At 36.8% G+C, this 18,620-nt stretch overlaps 1 protein-coding gene and 1 pseudogene across 1 annotated transcript; one reads left to right on the forward strand and one right to left on the reverse strand.

Annotated features, from left to right (window-relative positions):
* Nucleotides 1–1,976: 1,976 nt before the first annotated feature.
* On the reverse strand, nt 1,977–18,620 carry FSAF1 (40S small subunit processome assembly factor 1). The gene is made up of 8 exons (XM_026669487.2): nt 18,492–18,620; nt 15,174–15,514; nt 9,062–9,118; nt 7,767–7,862; nt 6,664–6,750; nt 6,392–6,444; nt 5,586–5,748; nt 1,977–2,282 (listed from the first exon to the last, which is right to left on the reverse strand). Exons 1-7 carry the CDS (start codon nt 18,601–18,603, stop codon nt 5,622–5,624), a joined length of 873 nt encoding a protein of 290 aa, XP_026525272.2. The 5' UTR covers nt 18,604–18,620; the 3' UTR covers nt 1,977–2,282; nt 5,586–5,621.
* Nucleotides 2,175–5,222, forward strand: LOC148132865 (histone H2A.Z pseudogene; annotated as a pseudogene).

The following is an 18,620-nucleotide window of genomic DNA, read 5'->3' on the forward strand; positions in this document are numbered from 1 at the left end:
TTATTTGGAAGACAAGTTAAATAGGCTACTTTTACTGTATGGTTTGGCACACAGAAATAGAAAACAATGTTTCTTAAAACCCTTATTCTCTACTACCTTATAAAACAGGTGCAAAAAAGTTGATATAATCTGTTTTTTGTCTAATGTTGAACTTTTATCATGCCAAGAGAGCACTAAGCACTAAAGCAGCATATAATATTCAAAATGAGTAACATTTCTATCTTGCACCACTAAAGAACTATTTAAGAGGATGCAGATCCGAGTCAATGGTGTCCTGTTAAAGCATTTATTCCCATAAGAATTACACTTTTTAACAGATTTGTAGAATATATATATATATATATATATATATATATATATATATATATATATATATATATATATATATATACACATATACACATATACATATACATATACATATACATATATATATATATATATATATATATATATATATATATATATATATATATATATATATATATATAAAACTTATCTTCTGTGAAATGTTGTTTCACCACTACCACCCCCTTTTTTTGAGAAGGTTCAAAGCAGGAAGAAATTCTCTTTTTGAGTTAATTTGCAATCTGGACAACATTCTACAACTAAGATGCTGTCAGCCTCAAGATCTCTTCTACACCTTTTCTACTGCTATACTCACTGCTCTCTTTCAGCTGTCATTAGTAACGGGGGTGGGGGGGGAGGGGGGAATTGGAGGTGAAGAAAGCTGGAGGTGTTACATTCCTGTGCTGTAGATGAGAAGGAGGAGGGGGAGTATAAATTCTTGTCCTTAAGTTTCTATTTCCTTGCCTAGCTTTCTTTCCTTTTGCGCAGCTGCGAAGTTTTATCAAAATATGTCAAGGTCAACGGACAGAGGCCTCATCACCACCTGAAGATGCCCACATGATCATATTCAGAACTTTTAATTGGAAGAGTCTTTTGGACTTTGGGGGGTGGGAACAATCCCATCCCTTTGTATATGTGATCTGCGCGCCAAATTCTTTAAATTCAGAATCTTCCCTGTAGCTTCCACTTTGAAATTTAGTAAAAGAAAAAACTTTGCTCTAACCATTTGAGTCTGAGTGTTTCTTTCTTGGATTTTGAATGGAGCACAGACTGACAGATGCATAAAGACCTTGGGACTCAAAGGATTTGGAAATAATCCGCCCATTGAGAACTCCATATACCTTTATCAAATTATCAGCAAGGGAAAAATCATTAAATACTTAATTGGATAATAAGTCCATAAAAATTAAATCAAATTTAGATTTTGTTTGGGCCCATCTACTACTCTGGGGAGCCCAGATATCTACACAATTCTACTTAGAGTTTATTAAAGAGAAATTATTATTATATTTTTATCCCACCTTTTAAAATATATAACTCAAGGTGGTGAACATACCTAATATTCCTGTTTCCTATGTTCCCAACAACAACTTTGTGAAATGGTTTTAGCTGAGAGAGGGAGAGGGAGTGATTGGCCCAGTCACCCAGTCAGCTTTCATGCCTAAGGCAAGACTCGAACTCACAGTCTCCTGGTTTCTAGACCAGCACCTTCACCACTACACCAAACTGATTCTCCTAGCATTAAATATTATACGTGGTCAGCACCTGAGAATGTATAGAAGACCTTTTCAATGGGAAAATGACTATTTGATCTTTAATCAAATACTTAATACTAGGTTTTTCCTCAAGATTAAAGCTGCTGGCTAAGTTTTAAAAATGGATCGGAGCACCATAAAAGAGTCCAAATTAAGCATAAAGAGTCATCCCAAGAGTAATATTGGAACTGCCATTCCCCATAGAATACTCATAGAATGATCTGTAGAAAATATAATGAGTTCAAAGCAATTAATCAGGATACTTTCTGTAATATTCATTTCAGTGTAAAACGTTCTGATGAGCTCTTCAGCATATATGTTGATAATCAGTTCAACCAGTTCAATTATTCAAAAATAATTATGCAATTCAGGTAACATTTGCAAAATTTAGTTTTCAAATGTATTTCTCCTTATTGCACGCTAATCAACAATAAAGTATTAAATTCAGGCAGTTTTGAACTAGAGTCGTCGTCAAAGAGCAGCAGCGGCAATCAAAAAACCGGAAAGTAGTCATCTCCGATTGGCTTAAAAACAATTCTCCTCCCGTGGGTGGACAGACCTCGTTGGAAAATGGCTGGAGGAAAAGCTGGGAAGGACTCCGGGAAGACGAAAACCAAGACGGTATCCTGGTCACAGAGAGCCGGTTTAGAGTTTCCTGTTGGTCGTATTCACCGGCAACTGAAATCGAGGACAACAAGTCATGGGCGTGTGGGGGCTACAGCTGCCGTGTATAGTGCCGCCATCTTAGAGTACCTCACAGCTGAGGTTCTTGAGCTGGCAGGGAACGCATCTAAAGATTTGAAGGTAAAGCGAATTACTCCTCGTCATTTACAGCTTGCAATAAGAGGTGATGAAGAACTGGATTCATTAATCAAAGCAACAATTGCTGGTGGAGGTGTAATTCCACATATTCATAAATCCCTCGTTGGGAAAAAAGGTCAACAAAAACAGTTTAAAGGCAGACTTCCGGTTTGTCGGCCGCGGCGGCAGGGATTTGCGAAGCTGCGCGATCCCACCCGCGCTAGCCGTTTTTGGGGCTCCGACCCAGGCGGGTGCGGAGCTAGGCTGCCCTGCAGGGGCAGCTGAAGGTAGGGGATCCGGAGAAGGGTTTGGGGTTTTGCAGACCCCCTCCCGGCCGGCAGAACCCCTTTTCCCAGGACGGTGCAGCGGCGGTCCGTAATGGCCGCCACAAAGAAGCTGGCAGCCGGGTAAGAATGCGCAGGAGGAAGTGGAGAAAGTGCTTGAAAGGAGAAAGTTTTCTTGGCTCCTAGGACTCTAAGACATATTTAACAAAATTCCTGAAAAGTATGACTTTCTGAATGATACCTTCGAGAAGAGGAAAAAGCGGCAGTTTAATGGTGCTGAAAGGATAGCTTACCCTCTTTTTCTAACGGAATAAAAAGTGAATATTAAGAAATCTATTTTTTTTAGGTGAAAACTGGCTTTAAGCGATGAGTGGGAAAAGAGAGGACTAAAAAAAAATATTTGTATGCTAAGACTTTGTTGGAGGAGATGCCTTAAGGATTGAAAGACTAAAATATATTGCAATAAGATTTTAAGAAACAGATTTGGACTTTCTTTTTCTCTGATTGATACTACCCTAGGAGGAGAGAGTGGGAACTCTGTCTTGGTTTGGACTGACTGATAACTTTGGGATTGTCTTATTTTTCCTTTGGAATATTCTGACTGTTGTAAGAGAAAAAGAAAAGAAAAAGATTTATAATGGCTCCTTCTATTGAGGAACTGAGAAAAGATTATGAGCAAGCAAAAAAAATGGTAAAGCTGGTTTGAAAGAAGCCTTCTTTTTTTTAGAAATGGCGCTTATTAACTATCAACAAACATTGCAGCAGATGAAGACAGCAGAAGAAGAAGAAGGAGAGGAAACCATCTTTAATAAATCTCAGAACTCGACCAAGAGGGAAGGAAGAGGGAAGAGAAGAGAAATAAAGGACTTAAGATTTAAAAAACATTTAAGAAAGGGAAAAACAAGGTGCAAAATCAATATAAGGATGGTAAACAAAAGGGAAGAGGAATACGACAGAGAAGGGAAGCCAGTAAGGCAGAGGCTAGAAGAAGGGGGTAGAAAGGTTTGTTGGGAGAAGAAAGAAAGGGAAAAGGTGGAGAAAAGCTACAAAGTTTTGAAATTAAATGGGAAAAAGGAATTTTTTTAGGGATAAAGGATAAGTATAATTTCTTCAAAGAGATTTTGCAAGGTACATAAGATGATATGGTAGTATTGTATTAGAAATAGAAAACTTAAATGGCTTAAGAGTTGATAAGAGATTAAAATGTTGAAATGTTAATAATGATTGGTTTTAAAATATAATATGAGGGAGATTTAGAATATTGAGCTTTAATTAAAGAGTTTAATAAGATTATGGGATTGATGTTATTATAAAATTTTCATTATAGTATTTGTTTTTAATATTTAGATCTATTGTTTAACTATGTATTTAATTATTTTGGATGTATTATTCAGTTAGAATGTACCAAGCAAAATCGGATTGGGTATTCTAAAGATTAATTTGATTAATTTAGTCGGGAGATAGAAAGGCATCATACTCTGATTAGTGATTTCAGGAGAAATTTCTTTTTTTTTTATAAGGAATGAGACAAAGGTACAATAAAGAATGGACAAAAGATACAAATATAATGACTCAAATTAAGATGATTAATTAAGATAGAATTAAAAAGAGTGAAATATGGGGAGAAGTTAATATAGAAGATTTAGAATGGTAAATAAAATAAGTAATGATATGTAAGATGAGTATGAATACAGTTGAAGTCCATGAAGAAAGAAATACCTGGGTCCAAGTTACTTTCCAAAAAGATCTTTTTTATGTTTTGTGTGTTGTGTATATATTTTTTTTTGGGGGAGAATTAATGAAACCTTGCAGAAATATAGAATGAGAATAATGGTAACTAAGTCAGAAAGAAATAGATGAAATAATAATAATAAAATGGAATAAGAGTAAAGAGAAAGAAAGAGAAAATGGATAAGAGGTTTTTGTATGTTTATATGGAAATGGTTTAAAACAGAATTATAGTTTATCTGACTTGTTAAATTTATAATGGAAAAAGGTTTAAATATGTAATGGATAATGACGACTTGTGTGTTTTGAAAAAAATTAATAAAACTTGTTTAAAAAAAAAAACAGTTTAAAGGATTACTTATTAGAACTTTCAAAAAGCTATGTTGTCCATTGTTAGTGGATTTCCAATGGACTTCATCTGTGAAATACAATTTTGCCTTTCTTTAATCTTGAAGATGGAACCCATCAAGCTTTCTAATCAAAATTCTGCATTGAAGTCTTAATCTTATTTACATGGCTTCAGAGAAGCTATTGTCTGTAGTGGTTCTTGACTGTTTTAGATATGTTGGATTTTAATGGGATTCTTGACATTGTGGCTAATATGTAATTTTTAATGCATTGAGTACATTTATTGAATTATACTATGACATTAAAAACAGATTTGGACATCAGCATTGCTAATTAAATGAAATTATAAAAACTTGAATTATAAAGCTTTGATGTTAATCTCTTGTAGTTAAGAACAAAAAGTTCCAAAAGGAACAAACACAGTGCTTATGTCTTGTACAGAATCTTAAGGAGTTAAATGAATGGATTGCTTTAAGGCAGTATGTTTGAACCATTTTTAAGATGCTGACAATGTGTATGATTAGTTAGGTCAAGTTCTTGAAAAGTACTTTACAGTAAGCTACGTATTTATATTGTTTGTTTAATTATTTGGTCCCTATTTCATGGAAGCTGCTGATCTTACTGAGTGCTAATGTGCATGCACTGTGCTAGCACACACATAGATTAAAACCCTTGCAAAAACTGTAAAAAGAAAAAAAAAGAAAAAACAATAAAGCATTAAATTCAGATTACAAATGGAATCTTTAAATGAGTGTTTATTTTTTTTTTAAAAAAAGGAACAATTAGATTTTTTTTTTAAAAAAAAGAGTTATTTTGTTACCTAGTTTCTTCGTCCTATTCTGTGTTCAACATAAGTTCATTTACTCGATTTGGAAGATTTGATCTTCTTTATGTCACAACGTTGAAGAATCAAAGTTCCATTTTTAAATTTTCCCACCCGTCCTGTTGGCAATATGTTTGGTTTTGTTGTCTTCTTGGATTTTCTGTTTTTAAAAAAGAAAACGTATTTATGTATATGTGCATGTTTATATAGACTGATTTTTATTACAGTGCTGACTCTTTGTGACCATATGGGTAGATTTTTGTGATGTTTTTATATATACATACAAAACAAATGAAACTATACCTGCTTCTAGAACAGGGGTCCCCAAACTTGGCAACTTTTAAGACTTGCGACTTCAACTTCCAGAATTCCTCAGCCAGCATAGCTTGCTGAGGAATTCTGGGAGTTGAAGTCCACAAGCCTTAAAGTTGCCAAGTTTGGGGACCTCTGTTCTGGAGTTTGGCAATTGTATTTTAAAAATATATATTTTAATCACAACAATTGTTTCAACATTTTATCCTGAAAATTTCAAACTATCAAGAGATTCCTATTGCTTCTGAAACTGAACCACTGTTTTATATTTGCCCAGTCCCATTTAGTGACAAACATTAATTATTTCTCCTTGCACTTCACACAAAGGAAAAAAAAGAGAGAAAGGCTAAAGGCTCAGTCATTTAATGCCCAAACTACAATATTGTTTAGCGCTAGATATGAAAAAAGCTTAATAAGTACAACTAAAATAAATACAAAAATAAATCCAATTTATTACACTTTGTTTATATTAGATTGAAATCTTGGCTCACCTCTCTTCATGCCCTTTCTTTTTTCTCCTCTTCAGAGAATCAGATTTATTTTCCTGATAATGAAAATAGGAATAGGAGCATGAATATTCTAATTGGTCATTTACCACACTTTCCATAAATCAGATATGGTTCCCAAATGTAATGGAAACTGACTTCAATTTGTTGTTAGAATTTCCTGTAGCTAAATGGTCAGGTCTTATTGGAAACCATTGTACTAGAGCTTTCCTACTTGATTTTACGTTTTATTTTTAGATGAAATATTTCACACAAACCGTCATATTTTCTCTCTTCTTTGCTGCTTGTTTTCCTTTGATTTGCTCTTGAAGAATTTTGTAGTTCACATATTCCTTTTTCTGAGGCTGCAATAAGATTTTAATAACTCTATTTCAGTATTTTGTAAAAAATACACCCCCAAAAAGAGAGAGAAAAGTTCATAGTGATAATAAAATCATGCATAATGATGGTTCTTTAAATGCTAACATGATTCAATTTGATGCTTTCAATAGAAATATGGTTAAAATAAGTCTTATCAATGAGGAAGCTATGATCTTTAGGAATATGGCTATTTATGAAATGATTAGCGATTCATAATCACTGTTCCCATTTCTTTCAGAAGATGGGATGCTTTGAGACAACATTTATGTAGATAATGTTTGACAGAAATGCAAACACCACCTTCCCTATTTCCTAAGTCTTAATTTCTGGCAGTACAAATTCAAGAGGCATTTCTGGCAGTACAAATTCAAGAGGCAAAAAGCCGTATTACATAAGATTTCTAAATATGTTCAATAGTAAAGCAACATTTTAAAACAATTATGCAACCACTCACATTTACATATTAAGAGCTCCCATATATATTAGTGGATAAGCGGGAAATATCAAGTGCAATACACCCCCAAAATTCAGGTTTGATGTTTGTGGATGAGCTTATCCTCAAGTGTATACGGTAATACTTCTAAAAAGTATTTTAAAGTGCCGTATTTCTTTTATGTACTGTATTTGTGGATAAGTCCATCCACAGATAAGCCAACCTTTGGATTTTTAACCTAAAATACCATAAAAAATGTGTGTTGATTTACCTATGGGCGGTGCATTTTTCATACTTCAATTAAAAATTCAAGAGCTGGCTTATACCCAAATATATTCAGTACTACTAGTTTTGAAATTTTAAAAATAATTTAATACAGAAAATCTGGATGAAGAGTGCTACATTGCTCATCCACAATTTATTTCTGAAATTTCAAACCTCTCACTGCCATTTTTCCTCCATTTGAAAACAGCAGCAACAACAACCAGCCAAAGGCTTTGGCAATGGGAAAGCTTTAAAGTCTCCTCTTCTGTAAATTATCTCTCGACTCACAAGAAAGTGTCATACCTTGGCCCCCAACCTGACAGCACGTTCTTGCTCCAATACTCTCTGTTCTTTCTTTGTAAATCCTGTAATTCCAAGCCGGCGCACTTCCAAGCGGGCCTAAAGCATTTGCAAATACATTTGATTTTTTTTTCCTTTGGTCTTTTGTAATTCTGCTTTTCAACAAACATAAGCATACAAGCTGAAGTTTCACAAGAAACGCATTTGAAGAATTGCATAACACATCATGCCATCCTGTTTCATAAGCAGATGAAACATTCCGTACCTGCTTTCACAGACAATAAAAAACTTGAGGGATTTTTTTTTTGAGTCAACAATTGCCAGATTCATATGTTAACTGCAAAATGTGATTTCAAATTTCGGTCCTGGACAATTGACAAACTGATACAATACAGACATAAGAATGTAAACTGCATCATAGTAGATCTTTTTATATTATTTGCATAATTTAGATCACTTCCTAAAAGGCAAAGCTCTGTAACGGCTTGTGAGAATGTCCTTGAGAGATAGGAAGAGGAATCAGAGAATAGGTAACAGTCAGATAAGCTGCATCTTAGGGGGATGTGTGTGAAATCCAAATTCCAGCAGTTGATATAACTTATATCATTTGTGTCATTGTCTAATTGTAATAGTCTGTGAGAATATCTTTCAGAGAAGCGGGAAAAGGAATAAAAGGCTAAGTCAAGTAAGAGGCAGTTTTGTCTCATAAACCAGACTTTCGACAACTATTTGGAACGGTCTGCAATATTTGAGGCCTGAAACCAGAGTCATGCCCTCAGACACTCTTTGTTAAATGTTTGACATTAGAGAGTTTCCCAGTGGCAAATCTATCACATGCTTCTAGTTTCTTAAGATACCCAAAATGAACAAAGAGAAGGACAGCAACCTGTATCTGAAATGAATGAACCGTCACATCAAAAATCTGGATGGAAACCTGAAATCCCGCATAGAATAATAATAATAATTCCAGAAAATGGAATTCCAATCCCTGCCTATCCTCACATTCAGTATCTATCTAACACACAGAAAGTTCTTGAGTTTCAAATATTAGGAGGCCCACTAATAAAAGAACTTTCCATTTAGCCAGAATGTTCAGGTGATGATTGCCATGGTCTTATAAATAATGAAAGCTCAATTTGGGTTTTGGTTTCAGGCCTAAAATATTGTAGACCTTCCTTGATAGTTGTGGAAAGTCTGGTTTATGGGGGGAAAAAATGGTAGGTTTGGGGCCTGGTTAATGATCTATGGACAATTCTATCTTTTAGCCATCAGACTATATGTACATCAAATTAACTTACTTTTTCCAAGCGAAATTCTTGGGTGTCCATACATGGTTCTTCAGCATCCATTTTTGCCTAGGTACAATTTAAAACATAAAATAGTATGTTTTGCTATTAAGTAAGATTTTTCAAATTATTTCCTATCGACGGCTTAAGATTGAACTTTGTTAGAGCAAGATGTTTCAAATATGATGATGGTTACAGAACTCTGAATATAGAAAACTACATTATTTAAACAAACACATTAATGCTCTATTATAGATTAATCTGACAGCAAATCTCAATTCAATGGGACTTTTGAATATGCACGATAGACATGTACAAAAGACATGCTCTGGATCTTTAAAAAATTGAATAGGGTATCCATAAATATTAATTTTAAATACTTTGCTTTATTGTCTGGTAGCTTTTGTAACCTACACTTTCCTGATAAAAAGTTGTAATTCAAGTATACAACACATAAACAGTAAGAATTTAAGTTACAGAATATAAGAATTTAAACAAGAACATTATAAAGCATGTAATATATTTTATTATAATGAATTGAAAAATTACATGCATGTAAATTTGTAGAATATGCCCTTTAACACCTGCCACCTGGAAAACAAAATGTATTAGCTTGTCAGCTGAAAAATGAAGTAACTAAAATATAATTATGTACACAAAAACCTTGATTTTCCCTATGAGAACTTACACATCATGTAAATATAACTTAAACATGTGGGCCTAAAGAAAAAAAATGAAGAGATTAACAATCCTGATATAGATTCCATTTTATTCTCATTACACAAGCCAGTTTGGTATAAGAATTAATCACTAGGCTAGAATTAGGAGATTTGAATTCCAGTTTCACCTTAAGCACAAAAGCCAGTCATTCTCTCTCTCAGCCCTGGGAAGGAGACAATGTCTAACCACTTCTGATAAATGCTGCTGAGAAAATTTCAGGGACTTGTCCAGCCATTCTCCAAGGAGTCAAGACTGACTTGAAGGCACCCAATTCCAGCAAAATCTTATTATATCCGAGAGCTGTAGAGCATGGTGAAAAATGAACTAACTATATCATTGAACGTGGGAGGAGAGCCTTACCTTATAAAAGTCTTTGTGCAAAGCTCAATTCAGTTGATAAATGATTCAATTAGCTGTGCCCCAAACTAAAAGGAAATCTCAAGGACACAAATAGTTGGTATAGATTCAGCCTGTAACCAAATCTGATCAGAAAAAGGCAACTTATTTAGCAATTATGATGTAACACCAAACAGGATGAGAACACAAATACTTGCCCTAATTACATCCAGCAATCCTGTATTAGCATTTAAAATGTTAGTATTGCACCATTTTCACAGCATTAAATATTCATTAGCATGTGCTCCTTTACCTTCCTCAGGGACACTGTGAGGAAACGTTTCATTTGTTTCCAATTTCTTTTAGTCACAAGTTATTATGCAATCCAATTCCTTGACCATAACTAATCTTGTGGGATCCAATCTGGGTCCGACACTGTAACCAGAAGTTTAGTCTTCTGAGTAAATAACTAATCTTAACTTTGTCAATTCAAACATGGCAGTATCATGCTATACAAGCTGGATCTAGAACAAACCCTTCTAAAAGAAAACTGCAGGAAAACTTCCAACACAACAGGCTGTTTCTGCTGGTAGAATAGAGAAAAAAAATACCTCAAGATCAATTCCTTCTCCAGTACATGGGGGATATGCAACTAAAGAGAAAAATGGCTTTTCCACGATGGGAACATTTTGACTGAACTGAGCTCTTTTTTGCTGGGTGAACTATTGGAACAACAAAAATGCATTCAATTTAAAGCCATTTTTTAAAATTAAAAAAAAAAAACTGCAAGTAATCCTTGAGTTAGGACCACAATTGAAACAAGGGATTCAACCTGTGTTACTATCGGTTGGGTGATTACGTTTTGCACACGAGTATAAAAAACCTTAAGCTGGGCCGCCCAGACAGCTGAAAAGTGCTGTGCGTGGGTGCACAGCATTTGAAAAGCCACTTTTTTCCTGCTTTTTCAACCTCAGCTGTGCCGTAAGAGCCCAGGCGGGTGGGTGGGCCAAACAGCAGTAAACACAGAACTGGTTCAGTGTCTGCTGCTCTTCAGAACTACCAGTTCTATAGAGCCAGGCAGAACCAGTAGCATCCCACCCCTGAATTGAAACCAGAATTTCGATTGCTAAGCAAGGCGGTTGTTAAGTGAGTCACCCACAATTTTTTGGCTGTGGCTGTTAAGGGAAACACTGCCGTTAAATGAATCATGTGTGGCGTTAAGCGAGTCTGGTTTCCCCCATGGATTTTGCTTATCAGAAGCCAGCTGGGAAGATTGCAAATGATGATCACATGAGTCTGGAAGGCTGCAATCATCCTAAATACATGCTGCCGGTTGTCACTGCCCCAAATTCTGATCACACGATCATGGGGATGCTGTGACGATCGTAAGTGTGAGGAACGGTTGCAAGTCATTTTTTTGAGTGCCCTTGTAACTTCAAATGGTCATTAAGTGAAGGGTGGTAATTTGAGAACTACCTGAAACTGCACTATAGACAAACTGTTGTTCTATATTTGGATATGACAAAGAACCTGAGTTAAACTAAAAAAGAACACAATCTTCTGAATCTCCTCCTTATGACCGCACCTAAATATCAGAGGAGGAAGGAGATGCCCATAGCTCAGAACAATATGGGCCTTAAACATCAGGTTGTTTCACATGATAGGAGTGGCTTATGGTGGCTTACCTGTTTTTAAGTTCTCTAAGGCTAAGCCAAAAAGACGTAGCGTGTTAAGCAATAAAACAGGCAACACTTTCAATCTTTTTACCATTAGCCACAGTACTCAAAGTTAAGAGAATGCTGGGGAGCGTTAAGTAAGTAAGAGTAAGTAAGGCTGTGAATGATTTTGGAGTTAAGAAGAAAACGGTTTCCTTTCTGCATGGCAGGTTGAAATTTTGGTTTATTTAAACTGTTTGCTTTAGGAAGGTTACATTTCTTGGGTGCTAATGAAAACATTGTGATCATGTTGCGCTTTCTTTCCCAAAAAATCACGAAACACAAGTGTGCATTGTGCAAGTGCATTACCGTGGTGCAATAGTGCTGAGGAAGGAGCTTTGATTTTTTTTTTCTTGCTGTTACTGTATTGTTGAAGTGAATGTGTTGCTGGCCTCGGTTTTGTTGCTGTTTAAGCAGACCATTTAAGTACCGTATATACTCGAGTATAAGCCGAGTTTTTCAGCCCATTTTTTGTGCTGAAAAAATCCCCTCGGCTTATACTCGAGTCAGATTCCCTCTGAAAAAAAAATGGTGTGGAGTCGCTGCCGCCGGAGCGGCCCCAGTCCCGCCGCCTCGGGAAGGAAAGGCAAAGCGCTTTTGCCTTTCCCTTCCGAGGCGGCGGGACTGGGCGCCCGGCGGCAGCGACTCCCAACAGCCCCAGCCGGGAAGGGAAAGGCAGGCGGCAGCGACTCCCAACAGCCCCAGCCGGGAAGGGAAAGGCAGGCGGCAGCGACTCCCAACAGCCCCAGCCGGGAAGGGAAAGGCAGGCGGCAGCGACTCCCAACAGCCCCAGCCGGGAAGGGAAAGGCAGGCGGCAGCGACTCCCAACAGCCCCAAGCGCTTTGCCTTTCCCTTCCCGAGGCGGCGGGACTGGGGCCGCTCCGGCAGCAGCGACTCCCAACAGCCCCAGCCGGGAAGGGAAAGGCAAAAACGCTTTGCCTTTCCCTTCCCGAGGCGGCGGGACTGGGGCTGCGCCGGCGGTAGCGACTCCTGACTCAGGGGGCCTCCGAGGGAGGGGAAGAGAGTGACTCCTGCCTCCCGCTGTCATCATCATCTTCTTCTTTTGGGTTAGTGAATCAATTAAACCTTTCATGATAGTGAGATCGTTTCCCAAATTAATTATTTTTATTTTTGAAATTTACCAGTAGCTGCTGCATTTCCCACCCTCGGCTTATACTCGAGTCAATAAGTTTTCTCAGTTTTTTTTGTGTAAAATTAGGTGCCTCGGCTTATATTCGGGTCGACTTATACTCGAGTATATACGGTATTCCTAATTGGTGTTCCTTCCTAGCAACCGAAATGTATTTAATTATTTTTAAACAAGAGTAATTACCTTCATCAGTTTTGCATCACTATAGGTAGCAGGTCATATTCATTATACACACCTACTTACTTCTACGGTCTTAAGACAGGACTATTTTTTCATCTTGCGTCAGCCTCTAATGATTGTCAACACTTGCCAATTATTAAACATGCGATTCTATAGTCAGTAAATTGGCATAGATTAAACAAGCTTTAACAACCTTCGTGGTGGTGAATTATATTTGTCTATAGAATTTTAATTATGATTCCCTCTGAATTCTATTCTTTTTATAATCCCCCTTGGATTATAATATAAACCAGTACTCCAAAGCTTTAAACACTTGAGTATAAAACACAATAATAAAATTGTAATTATCTGTCAAAAAGAAGGTCAGAATTCATTCATACAGTATATTTCTAAAATTCAGGTTTTCTTTCTTTTTCCTATCTTGCACTTTCTTTTCTTCGTCTGAATAGTTTTTTATTCAATGTAAAATTCTTAATAAAACTAATTTTAAAAACTTGTCTGAACCTTAAAAGCTGACAATAAAACTCTGGCAATTAAAGTCATTTGGCTCTTGCTTAATTCTTTTGAAATACTGGTATTTGGCAATAACAGCAACTGTGGAATTCTACTACTACCTGTTTGTGAGTCAGTTCCAAACCAGTTTTGTAATTGGAGGATCCCATGTGGTAGTTTTAGATTTAAAATAGATACTGGGAAAGAATAGTCTAGAAACATTGAGAAATGAAATAGTACCACATTATAATTCCCATCATCTCAACAAGATTTGCAAGATTGTTGAAACAAAAAAAAATTCTGTCAATAGATTAGATTGGGCATTGGACCACAAAAGTCAGGACAAAGGTCATAAAATATAAAAGAAGAATATCACAGAATTCTAATTAAATTTTATCTCAATTTTCCACAACTGCTATTTTCTGCAGAAGTCCAGTAAGTGAGTGGTCTGGTTTGATCTGATTTGAACAAATTTTGCCTTGCCTTTAGAAGTTCAAATTTGAGTATGGCTCTGTCCACTTAGGCATCTTATTTGAAAGCACAACCTAATCATAGTCTCCTACTTTGTCCAATACAGAAAATTATGACTAGTTTCAAAGAAAATAATTTAGGGTTACCAGATCTAGGCTGCAAAGATTCAATTAGTCAAGAGACGGTAGCAAAAATATACATAAATATTTTATTAGTGTCTGGGTGGTTATGGTTGTTTCTACAGACCAGGCTGGGTAGGTCAATTCAAAGTTGAATTAATATATGGACCTGTTTTGGAGCTGGTACAGCATCTAAAGCTCAAAGAAAATGAAAAGCTATGAATTAATCAGAAGTATCCTGATATCGGGGCGGGGGGGTGGGCACAATGGCTCAGTGGTTAGAAGAAGCCTGGGTCCAATACCCAAATGTCACACAATGGGGTGAGCTCCGTTTACTTGTCCCAGCTCCTACCTACCTAGCAATGCGAAAGCATGCAAATGCAACTAGATAAATAGGTACCACTTTGACAGGAAGGTAACAATGTACCTCTGCATACAGTCACGCTAGCCACATGACCACAGAAATGTTTTTGGACAATGCTGGCTCCTTCAGCTAAGAAATGGAGATGAATACCACCCTCTAGAGTCGGACACGACTGGACAGGGGAAACTTTTACCTTTATCTATCCTGATATTATTACTCATCTTGTAAAGAGAAGAGCAAACAGGCTGTGTGTTGCGGCAAAATGTTATCTTGCAATTAAATGTGATATAATTTTAACTGCATATACGTATTTATGAACATTGTGCTATGAAGAATTCCCATACAGTAAAAAAGGCTTGCAAATATTAATTTACTTAGCCAACTAAATTATTCTTAAACGAACAGAATAAATTCACAAAATGAAAAGTCCTTTCTTTCTCTTTGGTCATATGGTGATAATGTAGGCAGGCAGATCAGTAATGTTTTCATGGTGATTTGCAATTATTTTTGAGAAATCCCTTTTATAAAATGAATGTTCTGCTTCCAAACATGAGGGAATTAAATATGAACGCCTTACCTTTAAGTCATCACTTCCAGGAATTTCAAGTTTAGCTTTCTTTTTTGTGTGTCGACCCAGGAATGTCACAACTTCAACCTGTGTTGCCTTTTCTTCTTGGGCACTTTTGAATGGGAGTGGATGAGGGGAACTGGAACCCGAGACACATTTTTTCTGATTAACACTTGCTAGTTCATCTTTCAGATTGTCAAAGAAGTTGGACACATTTTTATTCTTGCCCAAAGATGTACCAAGTTCAGGATTGACAAGTGATATAGCAGAGGTGGCCACTGTTGCTGTTATCTGTTGAGAGTGTTTTTTCTTGTTCCTTTTCTTTTTGCATTTCTCTGGTGGTGACTCACCTGTAGTTTAAAAACAAACATATTCAACTCCTTGTTCCATTCAGCCCAGAAGGAACTAAATATCCTATGTTTTGGACATTTAAATTATGTGGATATTTTACTTTTATCAAACAAAAATCAAATGAAACATCTCCCACTTAAATTGGTAGCATGCTCAGAACTCAATGTTCATATTCACAAATTGCAGTATTAAGTGCTACCAGTATAGCCTCAAGTGTTAGCAACCATGTAGGTAAGATTTTCTCCAGGATGATGTCTTCAACCTAGCCTGTTAGACTTTACAATGGTGCATTCTGCTGTTGTAATCAAGTCCAACACCTTGTTGTCTGTTTGCCTCTTTTTGTTCTTTTTTCTTTCCACTTTTCCAGAATTATTGACTTTTCAAGGGAGCTGAGCCTTCACACAATGTGCCCAGAGAATTATAGTTTAAGCCTCACCATTTGTACCTCAAACAAGAATTTGGGACTGATTTGTTCTATGATCCAATTGTTTGTTTTATTGATTATTATTTTTTGTGTGTATTCTCAAAACTCTATTCCAGGGGTCACCAACCTTTTGGACCTCAGGGACCACCAAACCCATAATTTTAGATCCCAGGGACCATGAACCCGGTTTTGTGGGTGTGGCCTGATTTGTGGGTGTGGCTTGGTGGTCATGTGACTGGCTGGGCATGGCTTGTATGTAAATATTATAAATATGTATATATATTGAATTTTTTATAAAAAAAGAGCAACTTTTACCCAAAATCAGGCAAAGCAGGCAGACTGAGTTGCTCACAGAATCACAGATTCATTCAGAGATCTATCTATCTGCCATTGGCTAGCTCAGTCTGTCACATAAAATTTGCTTGCAAGCAAACTCACAAAATTAATGCACAACACACTATGCATGTAAATATTGAGTTTTTTATAAAAAAAGAGCAACTTTTACCCAAAATCAGGCAAAGCAGGCAGACTGAGTTGCTCACAGAATCATTCAGTGATCTATCTATCTGCCATCGGCTAGCTCAGTCTCTCAAATTTGCTTGCCAAGTCTGCACTGAATTTGCTTGCAAGCAAACCTTCAGTCCTAAGGGAGGTTTGGCTGTACTGAGCAGAAGATCTAAAGACTAGCTAGAAAGCAAGAAATCTAACCATTTCCTGCTTCCTAGCTAATCTAAATCTCCCGGCATAGCAGAACAGATGATGGTCGGAAAAAGGAAAAATAGCAATTTAGCAGGCAAGTTTACCGGGTAAGGAGTGAGTGGGTAGGGAGGGTTCCCATGGGCCATTTGGGCAGCGCAGCCTTGTGTTTCTGCACAGCCTAGATCAATTGCTTTGTGGGGGTGCGATTTCTCTGCGTCCCACCAAAATTTTCTCACGGCCCACTGGTGGCCCGCGGCCTACCGGTTGGCAATCGCTGCTCTATTCCAACACATTTTTTCACAAATCTTGCTGAGCCATTTTGTTTTATTTTTAAAATGTACTTCTTATAAGCTCTTAAACATTGTGAGAACATTCTTGGTTCTGGCAAGATAACATTAAAGTTATCTACTAGGAACAATTTGGCACATTCATCTGGATAGCACAGGAGATAGATTCTACTTTTATCCAGAATGTTTTCATAAGTACTAACCTGGGTGTCATGTATACTGATGTTTACATTTCATACATAAGAACTCATAAATACATGAATTGTAGCAGATGCCAGGACCTTGTTGTCCTTGGCAGAACTTTTTTAAGCCAAGCGAACTTGGACCTGGTTATTATTTGTATGAGAGAATATCAGGAAATTTCTAGGCTAAACTAAAAAGTGTCCTGAAAGAAGGCAATGGAAAGCAAATCCGTACTGTTGCCATAAAAGCAGAAGCATTTTTGTGTACTTGCTAGGAACTGATGCATTGGGGATCTGTATTTAATTTTTGTAATTTTAATTGTTCTTATATTTATAATTGTTTTTAAATTTCTATTTTTATTACATTATAAGCCGCCCAGAATAATTCCGAATACTGAGTTGGGAGGCATATAAATGTAATAATAAAATAAAAATTGAGCTCAATAAAGACCTTTTTTATTTATACATCTTTGAATATATATATACTTTCATATTTGTTATTGTATATAAATTTTAGCTAAACACTTTAACAAGCTTACAGTTGAACATTTTCATTTGTGTAAAAGTATTTTAGAGCCTAGGTGCGGATACGTGGAACAATGAAAAACACAGAACCTTCTGTAACAACTTAAAGGGGATCCATACATAGCTACATTAATAGAATATACAGAATAATTTACCTACTGTATCTCCTTATCATCCACAGATCATTGAGCACAACAACATATCAAACATGAAAACAGTAATGGTATTTATTGTATTTTTGAAGAAATTATTTTCAAAATTAATTTGCAGATGTGAAATTGTCAAGAAACTGAAATTAGGACCTGTGGGGTGAGTATTGGAACTGGGTTTTTGCCCGGAATAAACAAAAGATAGATCCCATGAAACTGGGGTCTCCAACCTTGGCAATTTTAAGCCTGGCGGACTTCAATTCCCAAAAGTCCGCCACACTTAAAGTTGCCAAGATTGGAGACCCCTGCCATAAAACATCTGTTACCTTGTTGCTTAAAAGCCCTCTAGCATTGATGGGTCTAATCAAGAGTGGTTGGTTTCAGTGGACGGAAAGTGGGCGTTTCGGATCGCTTCGCCTTGCCTTAAAGAACTACATTACTAAAACCATCAGTGCAACTATAACACGTGAAGGCTTATCAGCTCTTCAAGATTTCACTTCTATCAGCTCCCCCTTCTTTCCAGCATCCATTTCATTGCGCCAGCCCCTTGCTCTGCAGAAATATTTTTCATACAGTATTGGGAGCAGAAGATGGCTAAGAATCCGGCACGGGAAAGAAAAAAGGGGAAGTAGGGGTCCCACGACAAGAAAAGGGGGACGCAACACCGAAACCCATCGTCCCTGGGAAAAATCAGATTCGAGAGCACCTACCGAAGTCATACAGGGAACCGAGGACGGTATCCAGCAACCCTTCTGCAAAAGCGAAGTCTTCCTTCTCGTCCTCTTTGGGCGACGGGCTCTGCCCGCCCGCGCTTCCCACCATGCCGCTTCTTTTCCCCT

Source organism: Notechis scutatus, chromosome 1 (assembly GCF_049901735.1).
Source record: "Notechis scutatus isolate UNSWTSFEM ecotype Mainland chromosome 1, rNotScu1.2, whole genome shotgun sequence".
Lineage (NCBI taxonomy): Eukaryota > Metazoa > Chordata > Lepidosauria > Squamata > Elapidae > Notechis > Notechis scutatus.